The sequence below is a fragment of the Heloderma suspectum genome, chromosome W (genome assembly GCF_057233095.1).
Source record: "Heloderma suspectum isolate Gila_16-S chromosome W, 16-S_ref, whole genome shotgun sequence".
Taxonomy (NCBI): domain Eukaryota; kingdom Metazoa; phylum Chordata; class Lepidosauria; order Squamata; family Helodermatidae; genus Heloderma; species Heloderma suspectum.
Genome location: NC_139475.1, coordinates 35,993,791 through 36,018,617, shown reverse-complemented (window position 1 = coordinate 36,018,617; position 24,827 = coordinate 35,993,791). Strand labels below are relative to the sequence as shown.

Genomic DNA, 24,827 nt, shown 5'->3' with positions numbered 1-24,827 from the left:
ACCAAGCAAACAATGCCCCCCTCCAATTCCAGACCTAATTTTAGAATCATACAGTTGGAAGGGACCATGGAGATCACCTAGTCTAACCCCCTGTTTAATGCAGGCTCTGCAATGCAGGATGCAGCTACACAGTGGGTGTAGTGGTGAATTTTGAAGTTCAGGCTTCAGTCCCCATCGTCAGGTCTCCAAGGAGAGTCCAAAAATTCAGGCAGTTGATCCATATCAGTTCAGAGCCAAATTCAGTTGATCCATATCAACAATCCAGCTCTAGCAGCTTTCATTTCCAAAAGGAGCAGTTTTTTTCAAAGCTAATAGCTCTTAATTGCCCATTCCAGACTAAGCGACACCAAGACACAGTCAGGGCCAGAAATACTGGAGCAAGGATAACTGTTCTGGCAGTTGGCCTCTGTGCACCACCACATTGAAGGTGAAAGGAAACACACCCAGATGGGAGCGAAGTCAGGACTTCCAGCTGTAATTCAAGGGGTTGGACAAAAGTGGGGCACTGACCATTCAGGAAGGACAGCCAGTGGCATACACCCCCCCCCCCATCGTTGGGGGCTCATTAGTAATGGAACAAACCAACATCGTTTCAAACTTAAGGATCGCCTTTAACACCTGGATGGAAATCCTTTGCAGTCAATGACTGCCTGAAGTCTGGAACCCATGGACATGACCCAATGCCGTGTTTCCTCCCTCGAGACGCTTTGCCAGGCCTTCACTGCAGCTGCCTTCAGCTGCTGCTTGTTTGTGGGTCCTTCTGCCTTCAGTCTTGTCTTCAGTAGGTGAAAAGCATGCTCTATTGGGTGGAGACCAGGTGACTGACTGGGCCATTGAAGAACATCCCACTTCTTTGCCTCAAGAAACTCTTGGGTAGCTTTTGCTGTATGCTTTGGGTCATTATCCATCTGCAATATGAAGCGGCATCCTATCAGTTTGGCAGCATTTGGCTGCATCTGAGCAGAAAGTATAGCCCCATACACTTCAGAATTCGTCCTGCTGCTTTTATCAGCAGTCAGGTCATCAATAAACACCAGTGACCCGGTTCCATTGGCAGCCATACATGCCCAGGCCATGACACTGCCTCCACCATGTTTGACCGGAGATGTGGTATGCGCTGTTCCTTTCCTTCTCCATACTTTTCTCTTCCCATCATTCTGGTACAAGTTAATCTTGGTTTCATCAGTCCAAAGAATCATATTCTAGAACTGGGCAGGCCTTTTTAGGTGTTTGCTGGCAAAGGCTAATCTGGCCTTTCAGTTCTTGAGCATTACCAGTGGTTTGCGCCTTGTTGTGAAGCCTCTGTATTCACATTCATAAAGCCATCTCTCAACTGTAGATGCTGACAATGACATGCCTACCTCCGCAAGAGCGTTCTTGGCCTGGCTAGATGCTGTGAAAGGGCTCCTCTTCGCCATGAGCAGAATTCTGCGGTCATCCACTTTAGTTGTCTCCCGTGGCCTTCCAGGCCTTTTGCCATTGCTGAGCTTGCCAGTTAATTCTGTCTTTTTCAGGATGTCCCAAACTGTTGTGTTGGCCACCCCCGCTGTTTTTGCTATCTCTCTGATGGGTTTATGTTGTTTCCTCAGCCTCAGGATGGCCTCCTTCACTCGCATGGGCACCTCTTTGGACCTCATGTTGGGAGTTCCAGGGAACAGCCGCCAAATGCAAATGTGACACTCAGAACCGCCTCCAGGCCTTTTCTCTGCTTGGTGGGTCATGGGGCAGCCAGGAAACAGGCTACACCTGGCCATGCAGCTGCTTGCCAGCCATTCGTTCCATTACTTAGGAGCCCCCAACGATGGGGGGGGTGTGTGCATGCCGCTGGCTGTCCTTCCTGAATGGTCAGTGCCCCACTTTTGTCACGCCCCTTGAATTACAGCTGGAAGTCCTGACTTCGCTCCCATCCGGGTGTGTTTCCTTTCACCTTCAATGTGGTGGTGCACAGAGGCCAACTGCCAAAACAGTTATCCTTGCTCCAATATTCTGGCCCTGACTGTAATTTGCATTATAACAGGAAACAATATATTGTTGCTGGGAAAATTCATTTCTTCCCTGCTACTGTGAGGATTGCAGCTAAGCTCAGAGGGAATAGAGAATTATTGGGAGCCAGTGTGGTGTAGTGGCAAGAGTGTTGGACTGGGACTCAGGAGATCCAGGTTCTAGTCCCCACTCGGCCATGGAAGCTCACTGGGTGACTTTGGGCCAGTCACAGACTCTCAGCCCAGCCCACCTCACAGGGTTGTTGGGAAGATAAAATGGAGAGAAGGACGATTACATATGCTGCCTTGGGGTCCTCAGAGGAAAGGCAGGATCTAAATGTAAGAAATAAATAAATGACATCAGTGTCCCTGCTAATAAAAAAATGCCAGCTCTGTGTCCCTGCAAGGCCTGGCTCCACTAAACCACTGATGCTACAGCATTCTGAATTAAGAAATACTCTTAGTTTGAACTGGAATATAAGACGAGCACAACACAGCTCTGAACAAACTCCTGGAATGGGGGAAAACCTGCTTGACACTAAAAGAAGAAGCCTGGAATGTACCAGAAAGAAGAGAGAAAATGTCATACAGTAGGGAAATTGTACTCTTGCCTGTATAATAGTGCACTGTCCCCCCGCACCCCAAAAGGGGGGAATGCATTGCCCAAAAAAAGAAGTGAAAAGATGACACAGATTTACATAAATTGGCATATGCTAATTTTTAGGCATAGATGCAAACAGGGATGTATGGATTTTGTTAAATCCATTCCTTATGTTTCGCAGATTGTCAGGTGTCTTTCATTTTGTCGTCCGCTCATTGATGGAATAGGATTTTTTGTAATGGATGTACAAAACTCTTGTTTTGCTTCTGCAGGTGCGCATTAGCATAAGTGCACAACAGCGTTAATGCGCACTTGCATTAATGTGAATTAGTGCAAGTGTGGATTTGTGCAACCCCCCCCAAAAAAACTGTTCCACATGTTTGCAGAATCCGAATTAATTTGAATCCATTGTGGATTTGTCCAACATCCCTACATGAAAATGTAGAAACAATGACTGCAATCTAAATGGAAATAAAATACCTCTCGCCCTAATGGAAAAGACTGTGACCAGGTGAGCTGTGTGCCTGCTTAGTTACCTGTCCAGGTGCTATTACCTGTGGATAGGGAACTTCAAGGCTCCTGCTGTACGTTCTTATGCTTCTTGATCTCTATCGGCCTGCCTGTCTGTCAGGTTTCCTGATCGCCCCAGCGCACATGCTCAAGCAATCTGACACCAGACACCTAGATCAGTGAGATTTCTTTATTGCAGGAAATCCCATGGCAAAAGCTTCATGGTTACACTCTTCAGAGATCATATAAGCTGATGGTCAGGGTCAGTCACTATATGCTTTCTGTAATTCCAGAACAGTCCAAAGCTAAACACTACTACCGTGACTGAGATCCTCATCAACGTGGTTTGTCCATTGCCATCTCCACAGCTCTGAACACAAGGGAAGGGACTTGGGATTCCTGCCGTATCTAACCCAGGCAATCCATACATGGGGTTCCAAACCCCGGACAAGGAATGGGAATGATTCCTGGAATGATCCCTCAGGCAACCAAGGGGTAAATTCTTGAAAGGCCTAAACAAAACCACACCCATAGAGAGTTAGTCCAACTTTGAATCTTCTGTTGATAACTCCAGGCTACATGAGCGAGGCATATCAAGACCAAGGGAAGGGCAAACCCACGCACGCAAGGAATTCTATGCCACTGCTTTCGCAATGGTAACTCCATGCTGCATGAGTCCAGGCAGAGGAAGGTCCAAAACTTGTAGATCGAACCCAGCCTGCCGGTACGCTGAGCTGACGACAAACACAGACACACAATCCACAGCAAACGAAAGTTCAAGTCTATGAAAAACCTCACAATACTTTTCATGGCAAATCTTTAGCAATCCAAAGTTCCAATTACAGGAGAGTCTGTGTGCACAGTGCGTCCAAAAGCCCAGATGATGATGGATCCAAACAGAGAAGGCTTCGGGCAATGAAGACGAGATGTTCCTAGCAAAGGCTCCTTGCCTTGGCATCAGCTTAAAAGGGAAGGTGTGACTGTAAGACACCCCCTCCGGCTCCCTTGACAGACGAGGGCCTTTAGCCTTTCAGCAAGGCCCCTGTCGAAACAGGGTGGCACCGCTCAGCCCTCCAGCAGTGACGCTTCAACCTGGGTGACTCTTCTGCAAACCCAGCCGGACCTCTGTCAGGCTCTCACGGACAGCTTCCGGCCTCACTGCCTGCCAAGGCCAGACCAGCAGGTGGACAGGGAGTCGGGTGACTCCCCCTGGCTCTGCTCTGGGAACACTGACGGAGAAAAGAAAAGCTCACACAGATTCTGACATTCCAGAGGCTGAATAGGCCCAAGCCCTTCCAGGCTACTTCTCATCAAATCCAGGCTATCACATAAAAAGCCCACTGCAGTGCTGAAGCTGGGCCCTGACTCTCTCTCTCTCTCTCTCTCTCTCTGTGTGACAATATAAAGATTTAACACACTTAGAAAAGCAAAGGGAGCAGTGACGGCATGCTTCTCCTCCCCACATATTCCACATATTGAGTTCTCTACTCATCCCTTCAATGCTGGGAATTGTAGGACTTTATTCTGTTGTAGGACCTTTATCTGTCAAAACATGCATAGGATTGCTCCCTAACACAGTGAACCCCCCCCCCCAAAGGACTGAAAACCCTGGGAGAATAAAGAAGACTTCAGCTAGCCTCAAGAAGTTGACAACGCAGACATTAGGTGAGCCTTTCAGAACCCGGATGCCACCACCAAAAAGGCCTTCGTCTCAGTAGCCACCAACCTCGCCTCTCTCAGCGATGGAAGACAGAGGAGGGCCTCTGAAGGTTATTTTAGCATCCGGGCAGGAATATTTGGAAGGAAACAATCCTTCAGTTAACCTGGCCCCAAACCGTTCAGGGCTTTAGAAGTTAATGCCAGTACTTTGAATTGAGCCTGTTACAAAAATTGTGTTCTTTTCCCTGGTAGACTTTCCAATTTGTTTACCAAAAACGAGAGGAGGCAGAGATCTGGTCCAACACGATTTTATTCTGCAGAATAAGGCAACCCTGTCTTATGCTTGCGCTGTACTAATCTTTGTCTAGCTGAGAGGAAAACAAGAAAACAGGCAGCACCTTTGACATATCTAGGCATGCGCAGAGAGCTAGCCTTGTACTCTAGTAAACACATTCTTGGCATTCCTGAGTCCCTGATAAGGCGCTGTGTCTTTGTTTAGCATGGCAGTCTCACACTGAGGTAAAATAGACATAGCCTAGCTTATAAAATCATGGGATAACAGACATACTACAACTGAAATTTCTATTTCAGTTCTATTCTCCCCCCTCAAAAGGCTTTTCTTAAATCCCATACCTCTCCTTGGTTCAGCAGTGGACTACACACTTAAAGGCACAAACCATCATCAATAGTATCATAACAAATTTCTATAACAAGCCTAGACATGGACCGATAGCCAGAGCAGAGCAGAAAGCCATGGCATAATATATTCGTATCAACCAGTCCCTGTTAAGAATGTCACCGCCCTAGTTCAGACCAGCTGAAGTTTCCGGACCGTTTTCAAAGGCAGCCCCACGTATAACGCATTGCAGTAATCCAGACGAGAGGTTATCGGAGCATGGATAACTGTAGCTAGGATATCTCTGCCAATTGGTATACCAGCCTAAGCTGATAAAAAGTGCTCCATGCCACTGAGTTCACCTGTGCCTCAAGTGACAGTTCTGGATCCAACAGCACCCCCAAACTACGAACCTGATCCTTTAGGGGGGGTGCAACCCCCTCCAGAACAGGTTGAATATCACCTAGCCGGGCAGACGAACCACCCACTAACAGTACCTCCATCTTGTCTGGCTTGAGTTTCAGTTTATTGGCCCTCATCCAGTCCATTACCGTGCCCAGGCACTGATTCAGAACAGCCACTGCCTCACCTGGGTTCAATGGGAAAGAGCGGTAGAGCTGGGCATCATCTGCATATTGATGGCACCTCAGCCCACACCTCCGGATAACCTCCCCCAGCAGTTTCATGTAGATGTTAAACAGCATGGGGGATAAAATAGAGCCCTGTGGAACCCCATGGCACAATTGCCATGGCACAGAGCAATAATCCCCCAGCACCACCTTCTGGAATCGGCCATCCAAGTAGGAGCAGAACCACTGTAGTGCAGTGCCTCCAACTCCCAGCCCAGACAGCCTATCCAGAAGGATACCATGGTCGATGGTATCGAAAGCCGCTGAGAGGTCCAGGAGAATCAGCAGGGTCGCACTCCCCCTGTCCCTCTCCCGGCAGAGGTCATCCCACAGGGCGACCAAGGCAGTTTCCGTTCCAAAGCCAGGCCTGAAGCCCAATTGAAATGGATCTAGATAATCCGTTTCATTCAAGAGTGCCTGGAGCTGTCCCGCAACCACCCGCTCAAGCACCTTGCCCAGGAAGGGGATGTTGGCCACTGGCCTATAATTGCTAACATCCTCTGGGTCCAGGTTAGGCTTTTTCAGGAGTGGCCTGACTACCGCCTCTTTTAAAGCGGCAGGCACCACTCCCTCTCTCAAGGAGGAATTTACAACCTCCTGGACCCAGCCAGACATCCCCTCCTTGTTTGATGTAAGAAGCCATGAAGGGCAAGGGTCAAGCACACAAGTGGTCGATCGGACTTGGCCAAGCACCTTGTCCGCATCCTCAGGCCTCAGTAACTGAAACTCATCCAATAAAACTGGACCAGACGGTGCTCTGAACGCCTCTGCCAACGGAACTGCATTAATGGTGGTGTCCAATTCATGACGAATCTGAGCGACTTTATCCTCAAAGTGCCGTGCAAACTTGTCACAGTGTGCTACCGAGGGTTCCACCGTCTCTCTCCCTGGCCCAGAATGTAACAGGCCGCGAACCACTCGGAAAAGCTCCGCTGGACGACACTGAGAAGATGCAATGCTGGTGGAAAAGAACTGCCTCTTTGCCACCCTCACCGCCACAGAGTAGGCTTGATAGTGGGCTCTTACCTGTGTTCGGTCAGATTCACTTGGCCTCCTGGCCTTGCTGCAGCCAGCAGATGCCTCCTGTTGGGAGAAGTGGATGGGTGTGTGTGAGAATTCCCCTTGACTTGGTACCACGCATGATCAACTTACAGAACCTGCCACCACAAGACGTGGCAGCTTCTCACTTTGGGATAAAAAAGAGGATTGGACAAATTCATGGTGGAGGAAAAGTCCATCAATGGCTATTAACCATGCTTACTATGTGAAACCTCTGTGTTCAGAGCCAGTCTACCTCTGAATATCAGTTGCTTGAGGCACAAGCAATGAGAGAGAGCTGTTGCTTCTGTGCCCTGCATGAAGGGCCAAATGGGTAGAGCCCCCGCTTTGCATGCAGAAGATCCCAGGCTTGATCCCCAGCATCTCCAGGTAGAGCAGGAAAGACCCCTGCCTGAAACCCTGCAGAGCCGCCGTGGCTGCCAGTCAGTGGCTGGGTTGAGACAACATGATAACCCACACTCAAGGGTTGAATATGGGTTGAGTGTGGTTTGTTCTTGAACTGTGGTTTGTTGTTGAAACGTGGATTATCGTGTCGTCTGAACCCAGCCGTGATAACAAACCATGGTTTGTTAACCATGAACAATCCACAGTTCTCAACCCAACAACAAACCATGGGTTCTCTTCATGGGCTGCTCATGGTTAATAAACCATGGTTTGTTATCCTGGCTGGGTTCAGAGAACACAATAACCCATGTTTCAACAACAACCCACGGTTCAATGACATCCCACACTCAATAAGCTTTTAAGCCCCCTCCCTCAGTGAGTCTACCTTCTGACCAGCTGCTCTGGCTTCTCTTCCTCTTTCTTATCACTTGCCACCTTGCCAGGCAGACAGCCAGGAAGCAAGGAGGCCATGGTGTCTCCTGCTCCTCCTTCTCACCACCACCATTGTCTGGGCCAGAGCAAGAGGCAGGGGAACAAGCAGGTTGCCAGGGGGAAGAGGAAGAGGAGGAGCAACTCCGGGGAGCCCTTTTCATTGGGCCCCTGCTGGGGTGTGGGACCTTGTCACATGCCCAACCATGCCTACCCCAGACAAGAGTGCACCTGGCTTCATTGTCTGAATTCCATCTCATGAGATGGGGGGGGGGGAGGGATGAGGAACTTCTTCTTTAAATGTCCCAAATGGTAAAAAATAAATAAATGTGGAAATCTGCACCACACATGCCAAATTTCAGATTCAGGCTCCACATTCTTTCATCCCTTGTTGACAGCCCTAATTATAATGGAGTTGAAAGAGCTATCAATCTGCCACCCTTTAATCGCATCCAAGTTTGATGCCTGAGGCTGCCAACACATGCTTCTACATAGCAGAGCTGGTCCTGGGTGGATCTTTTCCCATGTTTTAGCTCAGGGTTGGGCAACTTGTGGCCCTCCAGATGTTATTGGACTGCAGCTCCCATCATCCCTCACTGTTGGTTATCCTGACTAGGGCTGATGGGAATTGAAGGTCAACAACATCTGAAGTTCAACACCCTTGTTTTAGTTGCTTGGATATTGATCTCTCCGTTTAAAATTATTTTAAATTATTGTTGCTGCTTTGAAAACATGTTAAAAAATTATTTTAGGGTGCAGTCCTGTGCATGTTTAGATAGAAACAAGTCCTACAACTCTCAGCATGCCCCAGCCAGCCATGCCGGCTACGGCATGCTGCAAGTTGTAGGACTTGTTTCTGTCTAAATGTACATAGGATTGTGCCCTTAATGCATCACTTACTTTTATTAGGTATGTTGCCATGACAGCTTCAGCAATACAGTGACTCACAGATGGAATAAATAAGAGAAACAGACCAGTGGTGCAACCACTTTGTTGAGGGCATGCGGCATGCCAAAATTGCCCACGCAAGATCTCGTCAACTCAAATTGTAATCCATGGATTGGCGCCCACATATGGCACCCACAGGCAGCTGACTGGGCCCCTGTGGGCCCTCAGCAGCAGGACCCTTTGCTGATGCCTGCCCTCAAACAAATTTTCACTCAGGTAGCTGGGCCTAGAAGCTGCCATGTAAATTTCCCACAATGTGTTGCTTCACAGCATTGTGGGAAACTTAAGAGGTGGCCCCAAGTGAGGCCTGGGAGCCACCATTTAAACTTCCCAGAATGCCCCCAATGTAGTATTACTCCAAGGCATTGTGGGGAATTAAAATCGCAGTGTTATCAGAGGACTCTGCTGCTGCTTTTTGCCACAGCCACCACACAAGTTCCCTGATGTGGGAGGGGTGGCACAAAGGGTGCTGTGCAAAAGGCCCTCTTAAACCAGCTGATGGTGGGCCGGATCAGGGCCGCTGAACCTCTTTTATTATTTATTTATTTATTTATATTTATTTATTACATTTATATCCCACGCTTCCCCCCTCTTTAAGGAGCCCAAGGCAGCGTACATAATCCTCCTCCTCTCCATTTTATCCTCACAACAACAACCCTGTGAGGTGGGTCGGGCTGAGAGTCTGGGACTGGCCCAAAGACTGGCCTTTCAGCCCAAGGTCCAAATTCTATTTCAGATAAGCTCTCAGGGGCGCATTCCAGTGGCAGGTAGAGCCAAAAGAAAAGGGATGGGGCCAAAGGCAGAAGGGTGAGGTCAAAATACTAAGCATAATTTACTTTAAAGCACTTCCAGCCAGTAACTCCACCCTAGGAGAGGCATTTCAACCTTTTGGAATGGGGTAGGGGGAACCACACAAAAGACAAGAAACCTCCAAACGGCTGGGGGGCAGGGGGGGCAGGGGAAGGGGGTGCTCTCTGGGGAAATCCAGATAGCTGGTTTGGGACCCCATTTAGGTTAGATTCAACCCACAGGTTGGAGAGTTTGCAGCAGAGAGCTACAGCAATAGCTGCAGCATCCATTCTTTTTGAGTTATAATTCACTCTTACAGGCCCCGAACTTTTCATTTCAGTGCAAGGGTGGGCAGACATCAGGGTCGCAGGCTCTAATTAGTATTTGTTCTTAGTTTTTAAAAACGTGGAATCCTTGAGGTCTGCCACTCAGAGGCAGGTAAAAAATAGTGCCTTGGTGCATGTCTGGACATACACATAGAATTAAAGACCGAGGTGGCTCTGAGCGCAGGCTCAGCCTTGGAGTTTCTTTCCAGTCCCCACAACTGAACTCCCAGTCAGCAATCCACTCCTGGTTTTCCCTTTAAGCTTATTTCATTTCAATGCCCTGCTTTGTATCTGGGGAAGGGGAGCATTTTAGCATTTGCTATCATTAACCAATTGGAAATTCGAAGTCTTTCTCAATCTCATGCAAATCACCCAGAGGTCTAGCAATCAATCCCAATCCACCTTCAGCCCTGCCTAGGTTAGAATTGCCCACCCACAGAGTTGCTGTGCTTCCGTGTGAGTCCAGGTTCCTGATTTGAAGGAAGACTTCCCAGAGGAGTGACTCACTTGGAAACACAGTGCGGAAACGTCCTTTTTCATGGGTGGGTAATGGTCCATGGGGTCACAAAGAGTCTGACACGACTTAACAACTGAACAACAACAATTCTGCTGCCACTTTGCATCGAAAGCCATGGAAAGATTCAACCACGCTCAACGCAGAGACAGTGGAAAGAACTGCCCCACGGCGGAAATGTATCAGAAGGACATGGCATCAGAGCAGTGAGTCATGCAGAGAAACAGCAGGCAGACTCCAATGGCTGGGCATTCTACAAGCAGTCACACAGAGATGGGGCCTTTAAACCCCTCAACAACATTGCTTGGAATAAGAAGCCAGTGACTTTATAGGCCCTATCGACTCCTCCTGTCACCTGATCTCCTGCTGGGTTGAAAACTGCAATACCATCCTCTGGCCATCTGTGCGTGGGGGCACTGCAGCACAGCTGAGATCAGGCCAGCAAACTCTTACAGTGGTCCTGAGCTAAGGTGGCTATTTATAAATTGCCGAAAAAGAAGAAATGCATCACACCCCACCCCCTTGAAAAAAGAGGATTTGTGCTAATTTATATGTGTCAATACAAATGTAGAGATAACTATTATAATTTATGTAGCAATGTTGTAAAAGAGGACACATGGTCACCCTACAGTGTACCGATCCTTGCTGCCAGAACCCCTGGTTCAAGATTATGCATGCCTTTCCAATGCATGTGCAGAGATGCATGGAGACTGGATAGAACAGTACATCATACAGAGATACAATGGGCAGCCTCCTCTGAGATTAACCATTTTAAGCTCCCAGGGAGCCCGTAATTATTTCATTTGTTTTTCCTGATGCACTGACGGTTCTCTTGTGGCACCTATGCATCCCGTTGGCTGGGCCACAGTTTGTGAATGGCTGGTCTAGAGGGTGTGGCTTTCTGTCTTGCCTGCTTGGTGCTTGGCATGATGCATTCTGGGATAGCACTGGAGGATTCAAGTGGTTTCTTCCATCCCATTGGACACCCATGTGGATTACAATCCACTTTGTGAGATATGTGAAGTGTTATCCCGAGTTACCGGTGTATAGAAACTGGTGGGAATTGTACATGGTGGGATCAGAGGGAATGGAAATGCAGAAAGCACCGACAGTGATAATTATCTTAACAGTGGCCATTCTTAAAACAGTTGTTGGGTGACAACATAGACATCCTTGCAATGGCGACAGGGATGGGGCATCATGTATCCCTTATCTCCTTTCTCAGTCAGGAGAAAGGCAGAATGGCGTTTTGAAGAATAAAATAGCAAAAATCTGTGAGCAAAATAAGTTACCTTGGCCAGAGGCGCAGCCCTTGGCCTTAAGCAGTATGAGGGCCACCCCAGGAAGAAATGAACTGAGCCGACATGAAATTCTGATAGGGAGACCAATGAGAACAGGGGTGTCACCCCCAGTGGCATGCCATCTAGACCACCTTGATAACCAGATGCAAGAGTATTGCAAGGCTCTAATCAAAAGTTTTCAGCATTTGATTCCATGGGCTAAAGCAGGTTTGAGCCATCCTGCTCCTGACGGCCCCAAACCACTCGTTGCTACCAGGAGACCAGATGTAGGTCAAGGCCTTCCAGCGGAAGAATGCCCTGCAGCCCAGGTGGACCGGCCCGCATGAGGTGCAACTGGTGACCCCGACAGCAGTTAAGGTGAAGGGCAACCACACCTGGATCCACGTTGCTCACCTGCAAGAGGGCAGTCGTGCCCCGAGAGCCATGAGAAAGCCCTGCAGATTGTCCAGCCCAGGACAGACGACTGCTGAAGTAGACTGCTCTTCCCAAGACAGATCCATCCCTGATTGAAAGGCTTCATAATAACAAGCCTGACCTGCAGGGTGATAGTGCTAGCACCTCTCCCCTGTGAAGCCCTGCCAAGAGAAGTGCTAGGCAACGAAACCTTGAAGAGCAAAACAAACAACCCCCCAATACTGCTGCTGTAAGTACTGGTACTGTGCTCTTACTTTATTAGTTGAAACCTAAGTATGGAAAAGGTCAAAGAGTGTGGACATTGAGTGGCTGATAATTCTGATGTTCATATATGCCTGGTTAATAACAAAGGTACTGTTTTAAATTTGGTATTTCACCACCACAGAGCAGGAGATTAAACCTTCCAGAGTATTTCAGCCTGTTTAATCCCTTTGCAGCTCTGATTTTATGACTTGTCTTTCTTAATAATTTACCTTTTGTTTGTTGCAAGGTGTAGTTTCCAATAGAAGTCCAGGAAATCCTGCAAATACAGTAAGTTTGTGGGGAGACCCTTCTGATGGAGATAGGTATAAGCTGAAGCCCAGAAATCTGTTCTTGAGCTTCAGTAAGTGCAAAAGAACCATCTGGGCAGAAGGTGATTTTGATCTCAATGACTCTCAGGATTCCAAGCGTTACAATATGACCATAGAAAAAAAAAGTGTGCAGAGTTTTGCACTTGGCTCTTTAAGAGAAATGTCACTGGCTCAGGGTCACAAGCATTTGAGTGCTGGCTGTATGGGAATGTAGAAGATGGGCAAGTGGTGTAGAAATGTACATTTAACCTATCTGAGAGAGACTGTTTTCCAAGTCTAATATACACCAGTCAATCAAGTTGTGCAGGGACCACTATCCCCCATTTGCAGGACATTACATAGACATTGTATTTCAGAGTACAGGTAATTGGACTGCATTGGAGGGCCATTATTTTGTATGCAGTACCAAAGCATATAAAAACCCTCCCTTAGTAGAGTACATGTTATGTGGCCTGGCTGGTTCCTGAGATGTGATTTATAGAAATTACCCCCTGGCAAACTTAGTAACCGCTGAGATCTTTATCAGGCAGGAAAAACCCTAGAGAATGTTCCGAACCCTCTGATGAAGGGTGCCTTAATCAAATGCCCCATTGCAGAGCTCCTACCTGGTATCATCATTACTTGTCTAAGAAGATATGTTAGAAGGCTTCAAGCTGTAGTTGAAATAATGGCAGATGAACTAGTAGCTGCCAATGGAGGCTTGGGGGCAAGCTATAAAAACGTTGGCCCAAGGCCAAGAACAACTAAGGCAAATAGTAATACAAAATTGCATGGCCCTGGATTTCCTTCTAGCCTCAGAGAGAGGAGCCATGTGCTGTGACTGGAGATGAATGTTGTGTGTTTGTGAACAGCTCCTTAGGAGTGGCAAATGCCCAAGACAGTGATGCCCTAGAGCATGCTGCAAAAAGACAGGAGATAGCTGGTCAAGCAGAAGAATGGCTTGGCTGGCTGACCAGTTGGTTCCTCGACTGGCTGAGCTGGCTCCAGCCTCTTCTAAATGGGCCCTGGTTGGGTCCCTGTTGTTGCTACTCCTGTTTGTTTGGTCCCAGTTGTGTATAGCATGTGTGTTGTAGTCGTGAAAAAATGTTGCATTAAGAGAGCTAGTGCTTCCTTGAGTCCTGCAGAAAAGCAAGCCCTGTTGACAACATGGAAAGAAATGACACAGAAGTGGTCCTCGTAATCATGAACATTCATGTGTCTAACATATCAGACAGTGAGCCAGAGAATTAGGCTCAACGAGGGGAAACTGTGATGGGAGGCAGGGGGCATCAACCAAAGCAATGCCATTTTATGGACCTCCATGTTGAGTGAGCCTATTTCTCGGCTCTGTATTTTGGTAAAAGGCTGTGCTAGAAGGCTTTGCTTACAAACTTGCCCATGCTATCTTTCTCGTGTAACTCGTACCGCAGGTTTGTGGTTAAGCCATTTCCTGTGCAACTGGAAAGCACCGTACTGTTGATCCTCATAGAGTTGCATTGCATTGTCTAAAGGCCACAGGAAAATAGGAGGGGGAGCCATGGAAGGAGCAGCCTGTGATGAATGTCCGCTATAAAGAGTGCAAAGCGCCATGTGAAGGTGTTCTTCTTCATACCTGTGTGTATGAAGAGAGATCCGCGGCAGCTATCTGTTTTCCTAACCGAATAATAAAAGATGCTTTTGCAAGTGTGGACTGGCCTGTGTGGTAAGAATTCTTTAATTCCCATCTACTACTCAAACCTTGACATTTGGTGCATTGGCCGGGAATTGGCAATCAGGATTTGCTGCCCAGGGGGGTGCCTGGATTCCAGAGACTTGGCCAACCAGGGTCCTGGGAGCCCATTTGATAAAGTCCCATAAGGACTCGGGCTCATAGGCCCCCTCAGGAAGAACAGCAGGTCCCACACTTGATTCTCTTGAGTCAGTACACCCTGGAAGGAAAACAGAGGAAGTGAGACCCTAACAAAGATCCTCTTATATTGGTTGGACTGTGTAGGACACAGTCTTAGAAGGCTGGAGAGGCTTTCGCAAATGTGGACTGGCCTGTGTGGTAAGCATTCTTTAATTCCCACTACTACTCAACCTTGACAGTGCCTTTAGGTGATAGGAGCATTGGAACCTTCTGATAACTGAGTCAAGCAATCAGTCAATCTAGCTCCAGGGGTGCAGAACATCCAGCCCAGGGGTCAAATACGGCCCACCCAGGGGGCCAAATCCAGCCATCTAGGGTATCCCAGAAGGCCACACCCCTTCTGCCCCCCCAAAAAATGTTTGGTGGTTTCCCAGCTTTTGTGCAGTGTTTCCCCCATTCTAAGAGACTGAGATGCCTCTCTGAGAGCTTGAAGCTACAATATACTGGTATTTTTTGCATATTGGCCCCACCCCTTTTGTCTTTGGCCCCACCCACCACTGAAATGCAGCCCCTGAGAGCTTCTCTGAAATGGAACTTGGCCCTTGGGCTGAAACAGTTTCAACACCCCTGGTCTGTTCTGACTGGCAATGGCTTTCCGGGGTTTCAGGCAGGTCTCTTTACCAGCCCTACCTGGAAATGCCAGGGATGGAACTGGGGACCTTCTGCCTGCAAAGCAGGTGCTGTTCTACTGAGCTATGCTCCTTCCCCAAATAAAGTAAGATTCTAGTCCTCATGGTTCAGAATAAAGGAATGATGTGAAGAGAAACATAGGAAGCTGCTTTACACAGAGTCGGATCAGTGCATCTTGTGTGCTCTGAGGGTCTCAGACAGAGATGGGTCTCTACCTTACTTCCTCCCTGTGATCCTTCTAACTGGAAGTGCAGGGATTGAACCTGGGACCTTTTGCATGCAAAACCTGCACTTTGCCATCCTTCAGTGTTCAGCTCCCTCCACACCCCCTCAAACATTAACATTAACATCTCTGAGCATGTAGGTGCATCTTGTCTCTAGTGCACATGCCCCCTAAATGCAGACACATAAACCTGCAGCCCTCCAAGATGTTGTCAGACTCCAAGTCCCATAATCCCTGACCAATGGCCATACTGGCTGGGGATTATGGGGATGAGAATCCAACAATATCTGGAGAGCTACTGGTCTCTCCCCCCACCCCCTAATTTATTTTTTAAGCAGAAGGGGAGAAAAATGCCCTTGCTCTTAAATTAGTAAAGGAAAGGCTGTTACAAAGCCAATGAATACAGCAGTAAATTAATACAGGTTGTGTAATAATGTGTGTAGGCAGAGATCCTCTTGATAAAATAGGTGTGCTGGAAGAGTTTCTCTATTCTCATTGGAGATACATTGAAAGGGATGTAAAGGAAGAAATGAAATCATTGAAACATTCACTGGGGTTTTAGGGACTGTTGGTTTTTTGAAGTGAAAGTTTCAATGATTTCACCTTCCTGCACGTTGGAACTAAAATAGCTTCAAACCTGCCCCCCCCCCAAAACACACATACACACCACCAGCACAAAACATATGTCCACGCCCTATGAATTAGAAGTTGCTTTCACAATTTAATGCCCCCGCCCTTCTGCCATCATCGTGTAAACCTTGGCTGGATTCTCTTGTAACTAAATTGGTTGGGACTACTCAAACCAGCAGGATTGACTTCTGAAATGTTCTGAATTATGTTGCCCTACTTGCTTTGAACAAATCAGGGACAAGGGAGGGCCTGAGTGCTGATTCAGTCTGGCACTCTGCGATCTTTAGAGGTCCTCTTTTCCCTCCATCTCATCTGACATTCCAAGAGTTTGGAGAGTTGGGGAAGGAACAAAGAACAACCAGCAGGGAGACTTGGGAAAAACCGAATGCTGCTCCCTAGGATTAAGCTTCTGTGGGCTACATTTCATGGTGGTGGTGGGAATTGTATACAGTGGGGTCAGAGGGAATGGAAATGCAGAAAGTACCATGAGTGATAATTACCTTAACAGTGGCCATTCTTAAAACAGTTGTCAAGTGACAACATGGATGTCCTTGCAATGGTGAGCTGATTAATGCATGTAAACCCCACCCCCTTTTCTCCTTATTCAAGCCCAGGAAATAGACATGGACCTCTTGATCAGGGATGTAGATCAATGGTTTGAGCTGGGAAATGTACAATAGGTGACAACAAATGGTGTTCTGTTGTTTTCTCTTTGGGCTCTGTCCTGTAGCAGAGGTTGGATAGCTAGAAGCTGGAAGGCTACTTTGGTTGTTTGGATGTGTGTAAGGGAGAGAATTTCTAATCCATGAATGTGGCAGAGCATTTGCACAGTCAAAAACCTAACTTGGAAGCATCCTAGGTTTTGAAAAAGGATTAGACAAAATTCGTGGAGGATGGCTACTGAGAGCTGATGGCTACTGATGGTTACTGTTGGCCCTTAGCCAATGGCTAGTATTGGTTACTGATGGCTTTTAGCTGAAGGTTGCTGATGGCTACTGAGCAAATGGTTATTGATGGTGTCAGAAATGCATGGTCCTTTCCCTTTGCAATCAACACCACAAGAAGACAAAGCTTCAGACTAATACGACTTTATTTTGCTAGAGACTAGCCTCTCTTCAAATGCAGACTCAAGGAAACTCAGACTGCCCCTAGCCGTAAACAACCAATCAACATTCTCTAAGCAGACAAGACAACCAGAAGTTAGAGTTGCCGCCAGCAGCCTGGGCGTGAACTTCTGGGCCAGACTTGCTTCGCAGGGATGCCCCTCCCTTCGGGCGGCTCCCTCCTACGCTGGCTTCCGCGAGCGGCCAACCTGGCGGGGCGTCTGAGCCCTGCCCCTAACCCTTCCCGCTTCGCTCTGCGACGGGCCCCAGCGTCCCTCAAGTCGCGCCCCTCGCCCTCCTCCTCATCAGAAATTTGAGTTTCTACAGTGCAGGAAGGAGGCAGGGACTGAGCCTGGGCTTTCTGTTTGTCAAGGCTTTGGGAGGAATCTCTCCCAGCATCTAGGAGCTCTAGGGAGGGTCCCTCCCCCAGGCTTTGATCTAACACTTCTAACTTTGACTCAGAATCGGAGCTTTCAGACATCTGAAAGGGCTGGGACTCATCCCTGACAGATGGCTGCTGATGGCTTTTAGCCATGAAAGCTATGGAAGCTCCAAGGGTCAGGGGCAGTCTACCCCAGAATGGTCATATACTGGGAACCAACAGAAGTGGTGGTGGGGAGGCATTTCTTAAGAGCTCCCAAAGGCATCTGGTTGAATGCTGTCAGGAGGAGACACAATTGATCCTGGGTGTCATCTGAGACATGAGGTGGCCACATCAGCTGGTGGCTTCTCTTGGCTGGAGGCTAAACAGGGAGCAAGATGGAGCCAGTACCTCAAAGCAAACAAGTCCTTTTCTTGTGGACTCAAAATGAGACCCACCATCTTTTAAGGGGCCAGCCAGCCAGCCAGCTTTAATGCGACAATTCCAATGCACCATTTCAAGATGTCACAGCTGCATAGTGCAAGCCAACCAGGATGGGGTGAATGTATTTATGTCATACGTGTTACGAACATTTGTAGCCCCCTTTCCACCCTTGCAGGGCTCCAAGGTGGCTCACGATAAATTAAAGCAATATTTTTGCTACTGGATAGGGGACTACTGGACTTGAGAGTAGCACATGCAAAAAGGATCATGGGATCATAGTCAATGACAAGCTGAACATGAGCCAGCAAGTGTGAGGTGGCTGCAAAAAAGGCAAATGCACTTTTAGGCTGCATCAACAGAACCATAATTTCTGAGTCAGAGGAAGCAATAGCTCCACTCTATTCCACACTAGTCAGACCTCATTTGGGGTACCATGTCCCGTTCTGGGTGCTCCAGTTTAAGAAGCAGATAGGCAAATTGGAACAAAGGGTTCAGAGGAAGGCAACAAAGATAGTCTGATGGATGGAAAACAAGTCCTATGAGAAAAGTTTGAAGGAACTGGGTATATTGAGTCTGGAGAAGGGAAGACTCTGTGTGTGTGTGTGTGTGTGTGTGTGTGTACGTACACATGATAGCACTCTCCAAATTCCTGCAGGCCAGTCACACAGAAGAGAACAAAGATATCAGTTACAGGAAGGCAGATTTTGGTTGAACATTGGCAGAAACATTTTGACGATCAGAGCAGTTTGGGGATGGAAACAATGACCCAGAGGTCAACAGCCACCTCTTGGGGATGCACTAGCTCTAAAATTAGTTCCTCAGGCAGGGGGTTGAACTAGCCACCCTACAAGCCCCCTCCCCTCCCAACTCTAGGATTCTATTTACTTATTCAGAATACTTATTCAGTACCTTTTCAGCACCCGTGTTTACCTGCCCAGACATTAAGATCATAATCTGAGGCTTTCTTCCCAGTGTCCCCGCCAAATGAGGCAAGGAGGGTGACTACTAAGGAGAGGGCCTTTTCAATGGTGGCACCCCACTTATGGAATAAACTCCCCAGAGACTTGCCTGGAGCCTATGTTATGATCTTGCTGGCGCCAGGTTGTAGGACTTTTCTCTGCCTAAATGTGCATAGGATTGCACCCTAAAAAAAATCTCAGCTTGATATATTCTCCACTGTTTTTATTTTTATTTGAATGTTTGTATTTTATGTTTTTAATGTATTCTACACTGCACAGAGAACTTCGGTTACTATTGGGCAGTTTATTTGTTGTTCAGTCGTGTCCAACTCTTCGTGACCCCATGGCCCACAGCACGCCAGGCCTTCCTGTCCTGTGCTCTCTCCCGGAGCGTGCTCAAGTCCATATTCACTGCATCGGTGATGCTATCCAGCCATCTCATCCTCTGCCGCCCCCTTCTCCTTTTGCCTTCAGTCTTTCCCAGCGTCAGGGTCTTTTCCAGGGAGTTTTCTCTTCGCATTAGGTGGCCAAAACGTTTGAGCTTCAGCTTCAGTATCCGTCCTTCCAATGAGCACTCAGGGTTGATTTCCTTTAGGATGGGCTGATTTGGCCTCCTTGTAGTCCAGGGGACTCGTAAGAGTCTTCTCCAGCACCACAGTTCGAAGGCATCAATTCTTTGGTGCTCAGCCCTCCTTATAGTCTAGGGATGTATGAAAGTCACCTTTTCGCAGCTTGGATTCGTGGGGGGGGGGAGGCGCTCCATCCCTCCCCCCGGAATCCTCCCTGGGCCGGCTCTGCTCCGCGGCGGCTCCATGGAGCCGCCAGCCAGGGACATCTGCAGCTGGAGTTCCGGCCACGGCCGGCTGCTGTGGATGCAAATGGCGGCCGCCATAGCGGCCACCATTTACGTCCTGCCAGGCTTCCGTGATAGGCTACGTAAGTATTTACACAGCCTATCACAGCAAAGAGCAGGGGCGCAAACGGCGGCCACTATGCCGTTTGCGCCGCTGCTCTTTCCATGGTAGGCTACGTAAGTATTTACGTACTTAAATACATAATTTATGTAAGTATTTACGTAGCCTAAAACGGTAAAGGCAGCTACGCAAATGGCATAGTGGCCACCATTTGCATGGCTGCCTTTGCTGTGATAGGCTACGTAAATACTTATGTAGCCTATCACAGCAGCTTGGCAGGATTCAAATGGCGGCCACAGCAGCCGGCCGAAAGACCAGCCACCGCCGCAGCCCCAGGTAAGTTTCGTTCTGGGGGGATTCCACGGGGTGGCGGGGGGAGGGAGGACATTCCGCCACAGATTTCGGGGGGCCTAATGCCAGTGCATTTGGCCTCACTGAAATCCGTGGCGGAACTCTCCACCATCCCTATTATACTCCAGCTCTCACAGCCATACGTTGCTACTGGGAAAACCATAGCTTTGATTAGACGGACCTTTGTCGGCAAGGGGATGTCTCTGCTTCTCACTATGCTGTCTAGGTTGGCCATAGCTTTCCTCCCAAGGAGCAAGCGTCTTTTAATTTCATGGCTACAGTCACCGTCTGAGGTGATCTTGGAGCCCAAGAAAGTAAAATCTGTCACTGCTTCCATTTCTTCCCCTTCTATATGCCAGGAAGTGATGGGGCCGGATGCCATGATCTTAGTTTTTTTAATGTTGAGTTTCAAACCAGCTTTTGCACTCTCCTCTTTCACCCTCAACAAGAGGCTCTTTAGATCCTCTTCGCTTTCTGCCATTAGGGTGGTATCGTCTGCGTATCTGAGGTTGTTGATATTTCTCCCGGCAATCTTGATTCTAACCTGTGATTCATCCAACCCGGCGTTTCTCATGATGTACTCTGCATATAAGTTAAATAAGCAGGGTGACAATATGCAGCCTTGTCGTACTCCTTTCCCAATTTGGAACCAATCGGTTGTTCCATGTCCGGTTTTTACTGTTGCTTCTTGGCCCTCATACAGGTTTCCCAGGAGACAGGTAAGGTGGTCTGGTACTCCCATCTCTTTCAGAATTTGCCACAGTTTTTTGTGATCCACACAATCAAAGGCTTTAGCGTAGTCAATGAAGCAGAAATAGATGTTTTTCTGGAATTCTCTTGCTTTCTCCATGATCCAGCGAATGTTGGCGATTTGATCTCTAGTTCCTCTGCCTCTTCGAAACCCAGCTTGTACTTCCGGTAGTTCTCGGTTCACATACTGCTGAAGCCTAGCTTGTAGGATTTTGAGCATCACCTTGCTGGCATGTGAAATGAGCGCAATTGTGTGGTAGTTTGAACACTCGTTGGCGTTGCCCTTCTTTGGAATTGGAATGTAAACTGACCTTTTCCAGTCTTGTGGCCGCTGTTGAGTGTTCCAAATTTGTTGGCATATTGAGTGCAGCACTTTAACAGCATCATCTTTTAGGATTTTAAGTAGCTCAGCTGGAAGACTGTCATCTCCACTAGCTTTGTTGTTAGTAATGCTTCCGAAGGCCCACTTGACTTCACTCTCAAGGATGTCCGGCTCAAGTTCAGTGACCGCACTCTCATGGCTATCAGGGACATTCAGATCTTTCCTGGATAGTTCTTCTGTGTATTCTTTCCACCTCTTCTTAATCTCATCTGCTTCTCTTAGGTCCCTGCCTTCTTTGTCCTTTATCATGCCCATCTTTGCACAAAACATTCCCTTGAGATCTCCGATTTTCTGGAAGAGATCTCTAGTCTTTCCCATTCTGTTGTTTTCCTCGATTTCTTTGCATTATTCATTTAAGAAGGCCTTCTTGTCTCTCCTTGCTATTCTCTGGAACTCTGCATTCAGTTGGATATATCTTCCCCTTCCTCCCTTGCTTTTCGCTTCCCTTCTTTCCTCAGCTACTTGTAAAGCCGCATCAGACAGCCACTTGGCTTTCTTGCATTTCTTTTTCTTTGGGATGGATTTAGTTGCTGCCTCGTGAACAGTGTTATGGACCTCCGTCCATAGTTCCTCAGGCACTCTGTCTATCAGGTCCAAACCCTTAAATCTATTCCTCACCTCCACTGTGTATTCATAAGGGATATGATTGAGGTCATACCTGAATGGTTTATTGGTTTTCCCGACGTTCTTCAATTTAAGCCGAAATTTTGCAAGAAGCAGCTCATGATCTGAGCCACAGTCAGCTCCAGGTCTTGTTTTTACTGACTGTATAGAGCTTCTCCATCTTTGGCTGCAAAGGACATAATCAATCTGATTTCGATATTGACCATCTGGTGATGTCCATGTGTAGAGTCGCCTCTTGTGCTGTTGGAAAAGAGTGTTTGCTATGATCAGCGTGTTCTCTTGGCAAAACTCGATTAGCCTTTGTCCTGCTTCATTTTGTACTCCAAGGCCATGCTTGCCTGTTATCCTGGTGATTCCTTGACTTCCTACTTTGGCATTCCAATCCCCTATGATGAAGAGGACATCTTTTTTTGGTGTTAGTTCTAGAAGGTGTTGTCGGTCTTCATAGAACCGATCAACCTCAGCTTCTTCGGCCTTAGTGGTTGGGGCATAGACCTGAATTACTGTGATGCTGAATGATTTGCCTTGGATTCGTACTGAGATCATTCTGTCGTTTTTGAGATTGTGCCCCAGTACTGCTTTTCCCATCCTTTTGTTGACTATGAGTGCTACTCCATTTCTTCCAAGGGATTCTTGCCCACAGTAGTAGATATGATGGTCACCTGAATTAAATTCGCCCATGCTTGTCCATTTTCGTTCGCTGATTCCCAAGATGTCGATGTTCAATCTTGCCATCTCCTGTTTGACCACCTCCGGCTTACCTTGATTCATTGATCTGACATTCCAGGTTCCTAAACAATATTGTTCTTTACAGCATCGGACTTCCTTTTCACCACCAGACACATCCCCAGCTGAGTGTCCTTTTGGCTTTGGCCCAGCCACTTCACGCTTTCTGGCACTACTTGGAAATTCCCTCTGCTCTTCCGCAGGAGTATACTGGACACCTTCCGACCTGAGGGGCTCATCTTCCAGCGTCATCTCTTTTAGCCTTGGGATACGTTCCATGGGGTTTTCTTGGCAGGAATCCTGGAGTGGGTTGCCATTTCCTTCTTCAGTGGACCACATTTTGTCAGAACTCTCCACTGTGACCTGTCCGTCTTGGGTGGCCCTGCACAACATAGCTTATGGCTTCACTGAGTTACACAAGCCCCTTCGCCACAACAAGGCAGTGATCCATGAAGGGGTGGGCAGTTTATAAATACATTTAAAAAATGTTCAGCGAAGAATTCTGAAAGCAGTTCACATGGTACAATCAAGTAAAATCGAGCAACCATCAAAATACGTTAAATAAGAATATCTCACCTCTAAAGTTTCCACTACCATTTCTGTCAGTGCTTATCTCATGGGCCTTGTCAATTGTATGTATGTATGTATGTATGTATGTATTTATTTATTTCATCCATCCATCCATCCATCCATCCATCCATCAATCGCCCATCTGGCCAGTCACCCAGCCACTCTGGACGATGTACAACAATAAAAACAGTTTATACAATAGAATTCAACATTAAAAACATCACACTTCTAAAATTACCCTAGCCCACCCCAAATGCCTGCCTGAACAACCACGTTTTTAATGCATGGCGGAAGCTCATTAAAGAGGGGGCATGGCGGAGTTCCTTAGGGAGGGAGTTCCACAGCGTGGGGGCCACCACAGAGAAGGCCCCCTCCCTCGTCCTCACCAGCCTAGCTGTCCTGGCTGATGGGACAGAGAGAAGGCCAGCCGAGGCTGGTCTCGTTGAGCGGCCTGTCTGGTGTTGCCGGAGCCGCTCCTTGAGGTAGGCTGGGCCGGGACCGTGTAGGGTTTTAAAGGTCAAAGCCAACACCTTGAATTTGGCCCGGAAAACAACTGGTAGCCAGTGCAGCTCCTTCAGCACTGGAGTGATGTGATCTCGCCAGCGGCTGCCTTTACTCAGGAGAGCCGCCGCGTTCTGCACCAGCTGCAGCTTCCAAACCATCTTCAAGGGTAACCCCACGTAGAGCGCGCTACAGCAGTCTAGATGAGAGGAGACCAGGGCATGTACTACCGATGGGAGCAGGTGGTCGGGAAGGTAGGGGCGCAGGCGCCCTACGAGATGGAGTTGGTACGGCGCTGTCCGGCTCCTGGCTGACACCCGAGCCTCCATGGCCAGCTGGGAGTCTAAAATGACCTCCTGGTCTTCCAAGGGTAGCCGCACCCCACTCAACCCCAGGTCGACCTCCCCTTGTCTCCCACCAAAAGCACCTCGGTCTTGTCAGGGTTCAGCTTCAGCTTGTTCCTCCCCACCCAGCCGCTCACCGTCTCCAGACATTCGGACAGGGATTCCACGGCCAGCCCTGGTGAGGATTTGAACGAGGGGTAGAGCTGCGTGTCAGCCGCACGTTGATGACACCACAGCCCAAACCTCCCGATGATCGCCCCCCGCGGCTTCACATAGATGCTAAACGGCATCAGGGAGAGGATGGAGCCCTGTGGCACCCCACACGTGCGCGGCCACGGGTCCGACACCTCCTCTCCCAGCGCTACCCTCTGCTACCTGCTGGAGAGGAAGGGCCGGAACCACCGCAATACGGTGTCTCCGATGCCCAGCCCCTCCAGGCGGTCCAGGAGGACGCCGTGGTCAACGGTACCAAAAGCCGCTGAGAGGTCGAGAACAAGGAAGGCGCATCCGCCCCTATCCAGAGCCCTCCTCATATCATCCGCCAAGGCGACCAAGGCCGTTTCTGTCCCGTGCCCAGGCCTGAAGCCCGACTGAGGTGGGTCTAGATGATCGGCTTCTTCCAAGTGTGCCTTCAGCTGCATCGCCGCCACCCGCTCAGTCACCTTGCCCCAAATGGCAGCTTCGAGACCGGGCA

At 48.3% G+C, this 24,827-nt stretch overlaps 1 protein-coding gene across 1 annotated transcript in view; it reads right to left on the bottom strand.

Moving 5' to 3' along the window:
* The window catches only part of LOC146333967 (follistatin-related protein 3-like), a 48,029-nt gene extending 37,539 nt beyond the window's left edge, over positions 1-10,490 (bottom strand). Inside the window, exons 1-3 of the mRNA XM_084825333.1 lie at positions 10,440-10,490; positions 7,024-7,080; positions 4,186-4,255 (exon numbers count right to left, since the gene is read on the bottom strand). Coding sequence (XP_084681459.1) covers positions 4,186-4,255; positions 7,024-7,080; positions 10,440-10,490 — 178 coding nt within the window. The remainder of the gene's footprint in view (positions 1-4,185; positions 4,256-7,023; positions 7,081-10,439) is intronic.
* Positions 10,491-24,827: the final 14,337 nt, after the last annotated feature.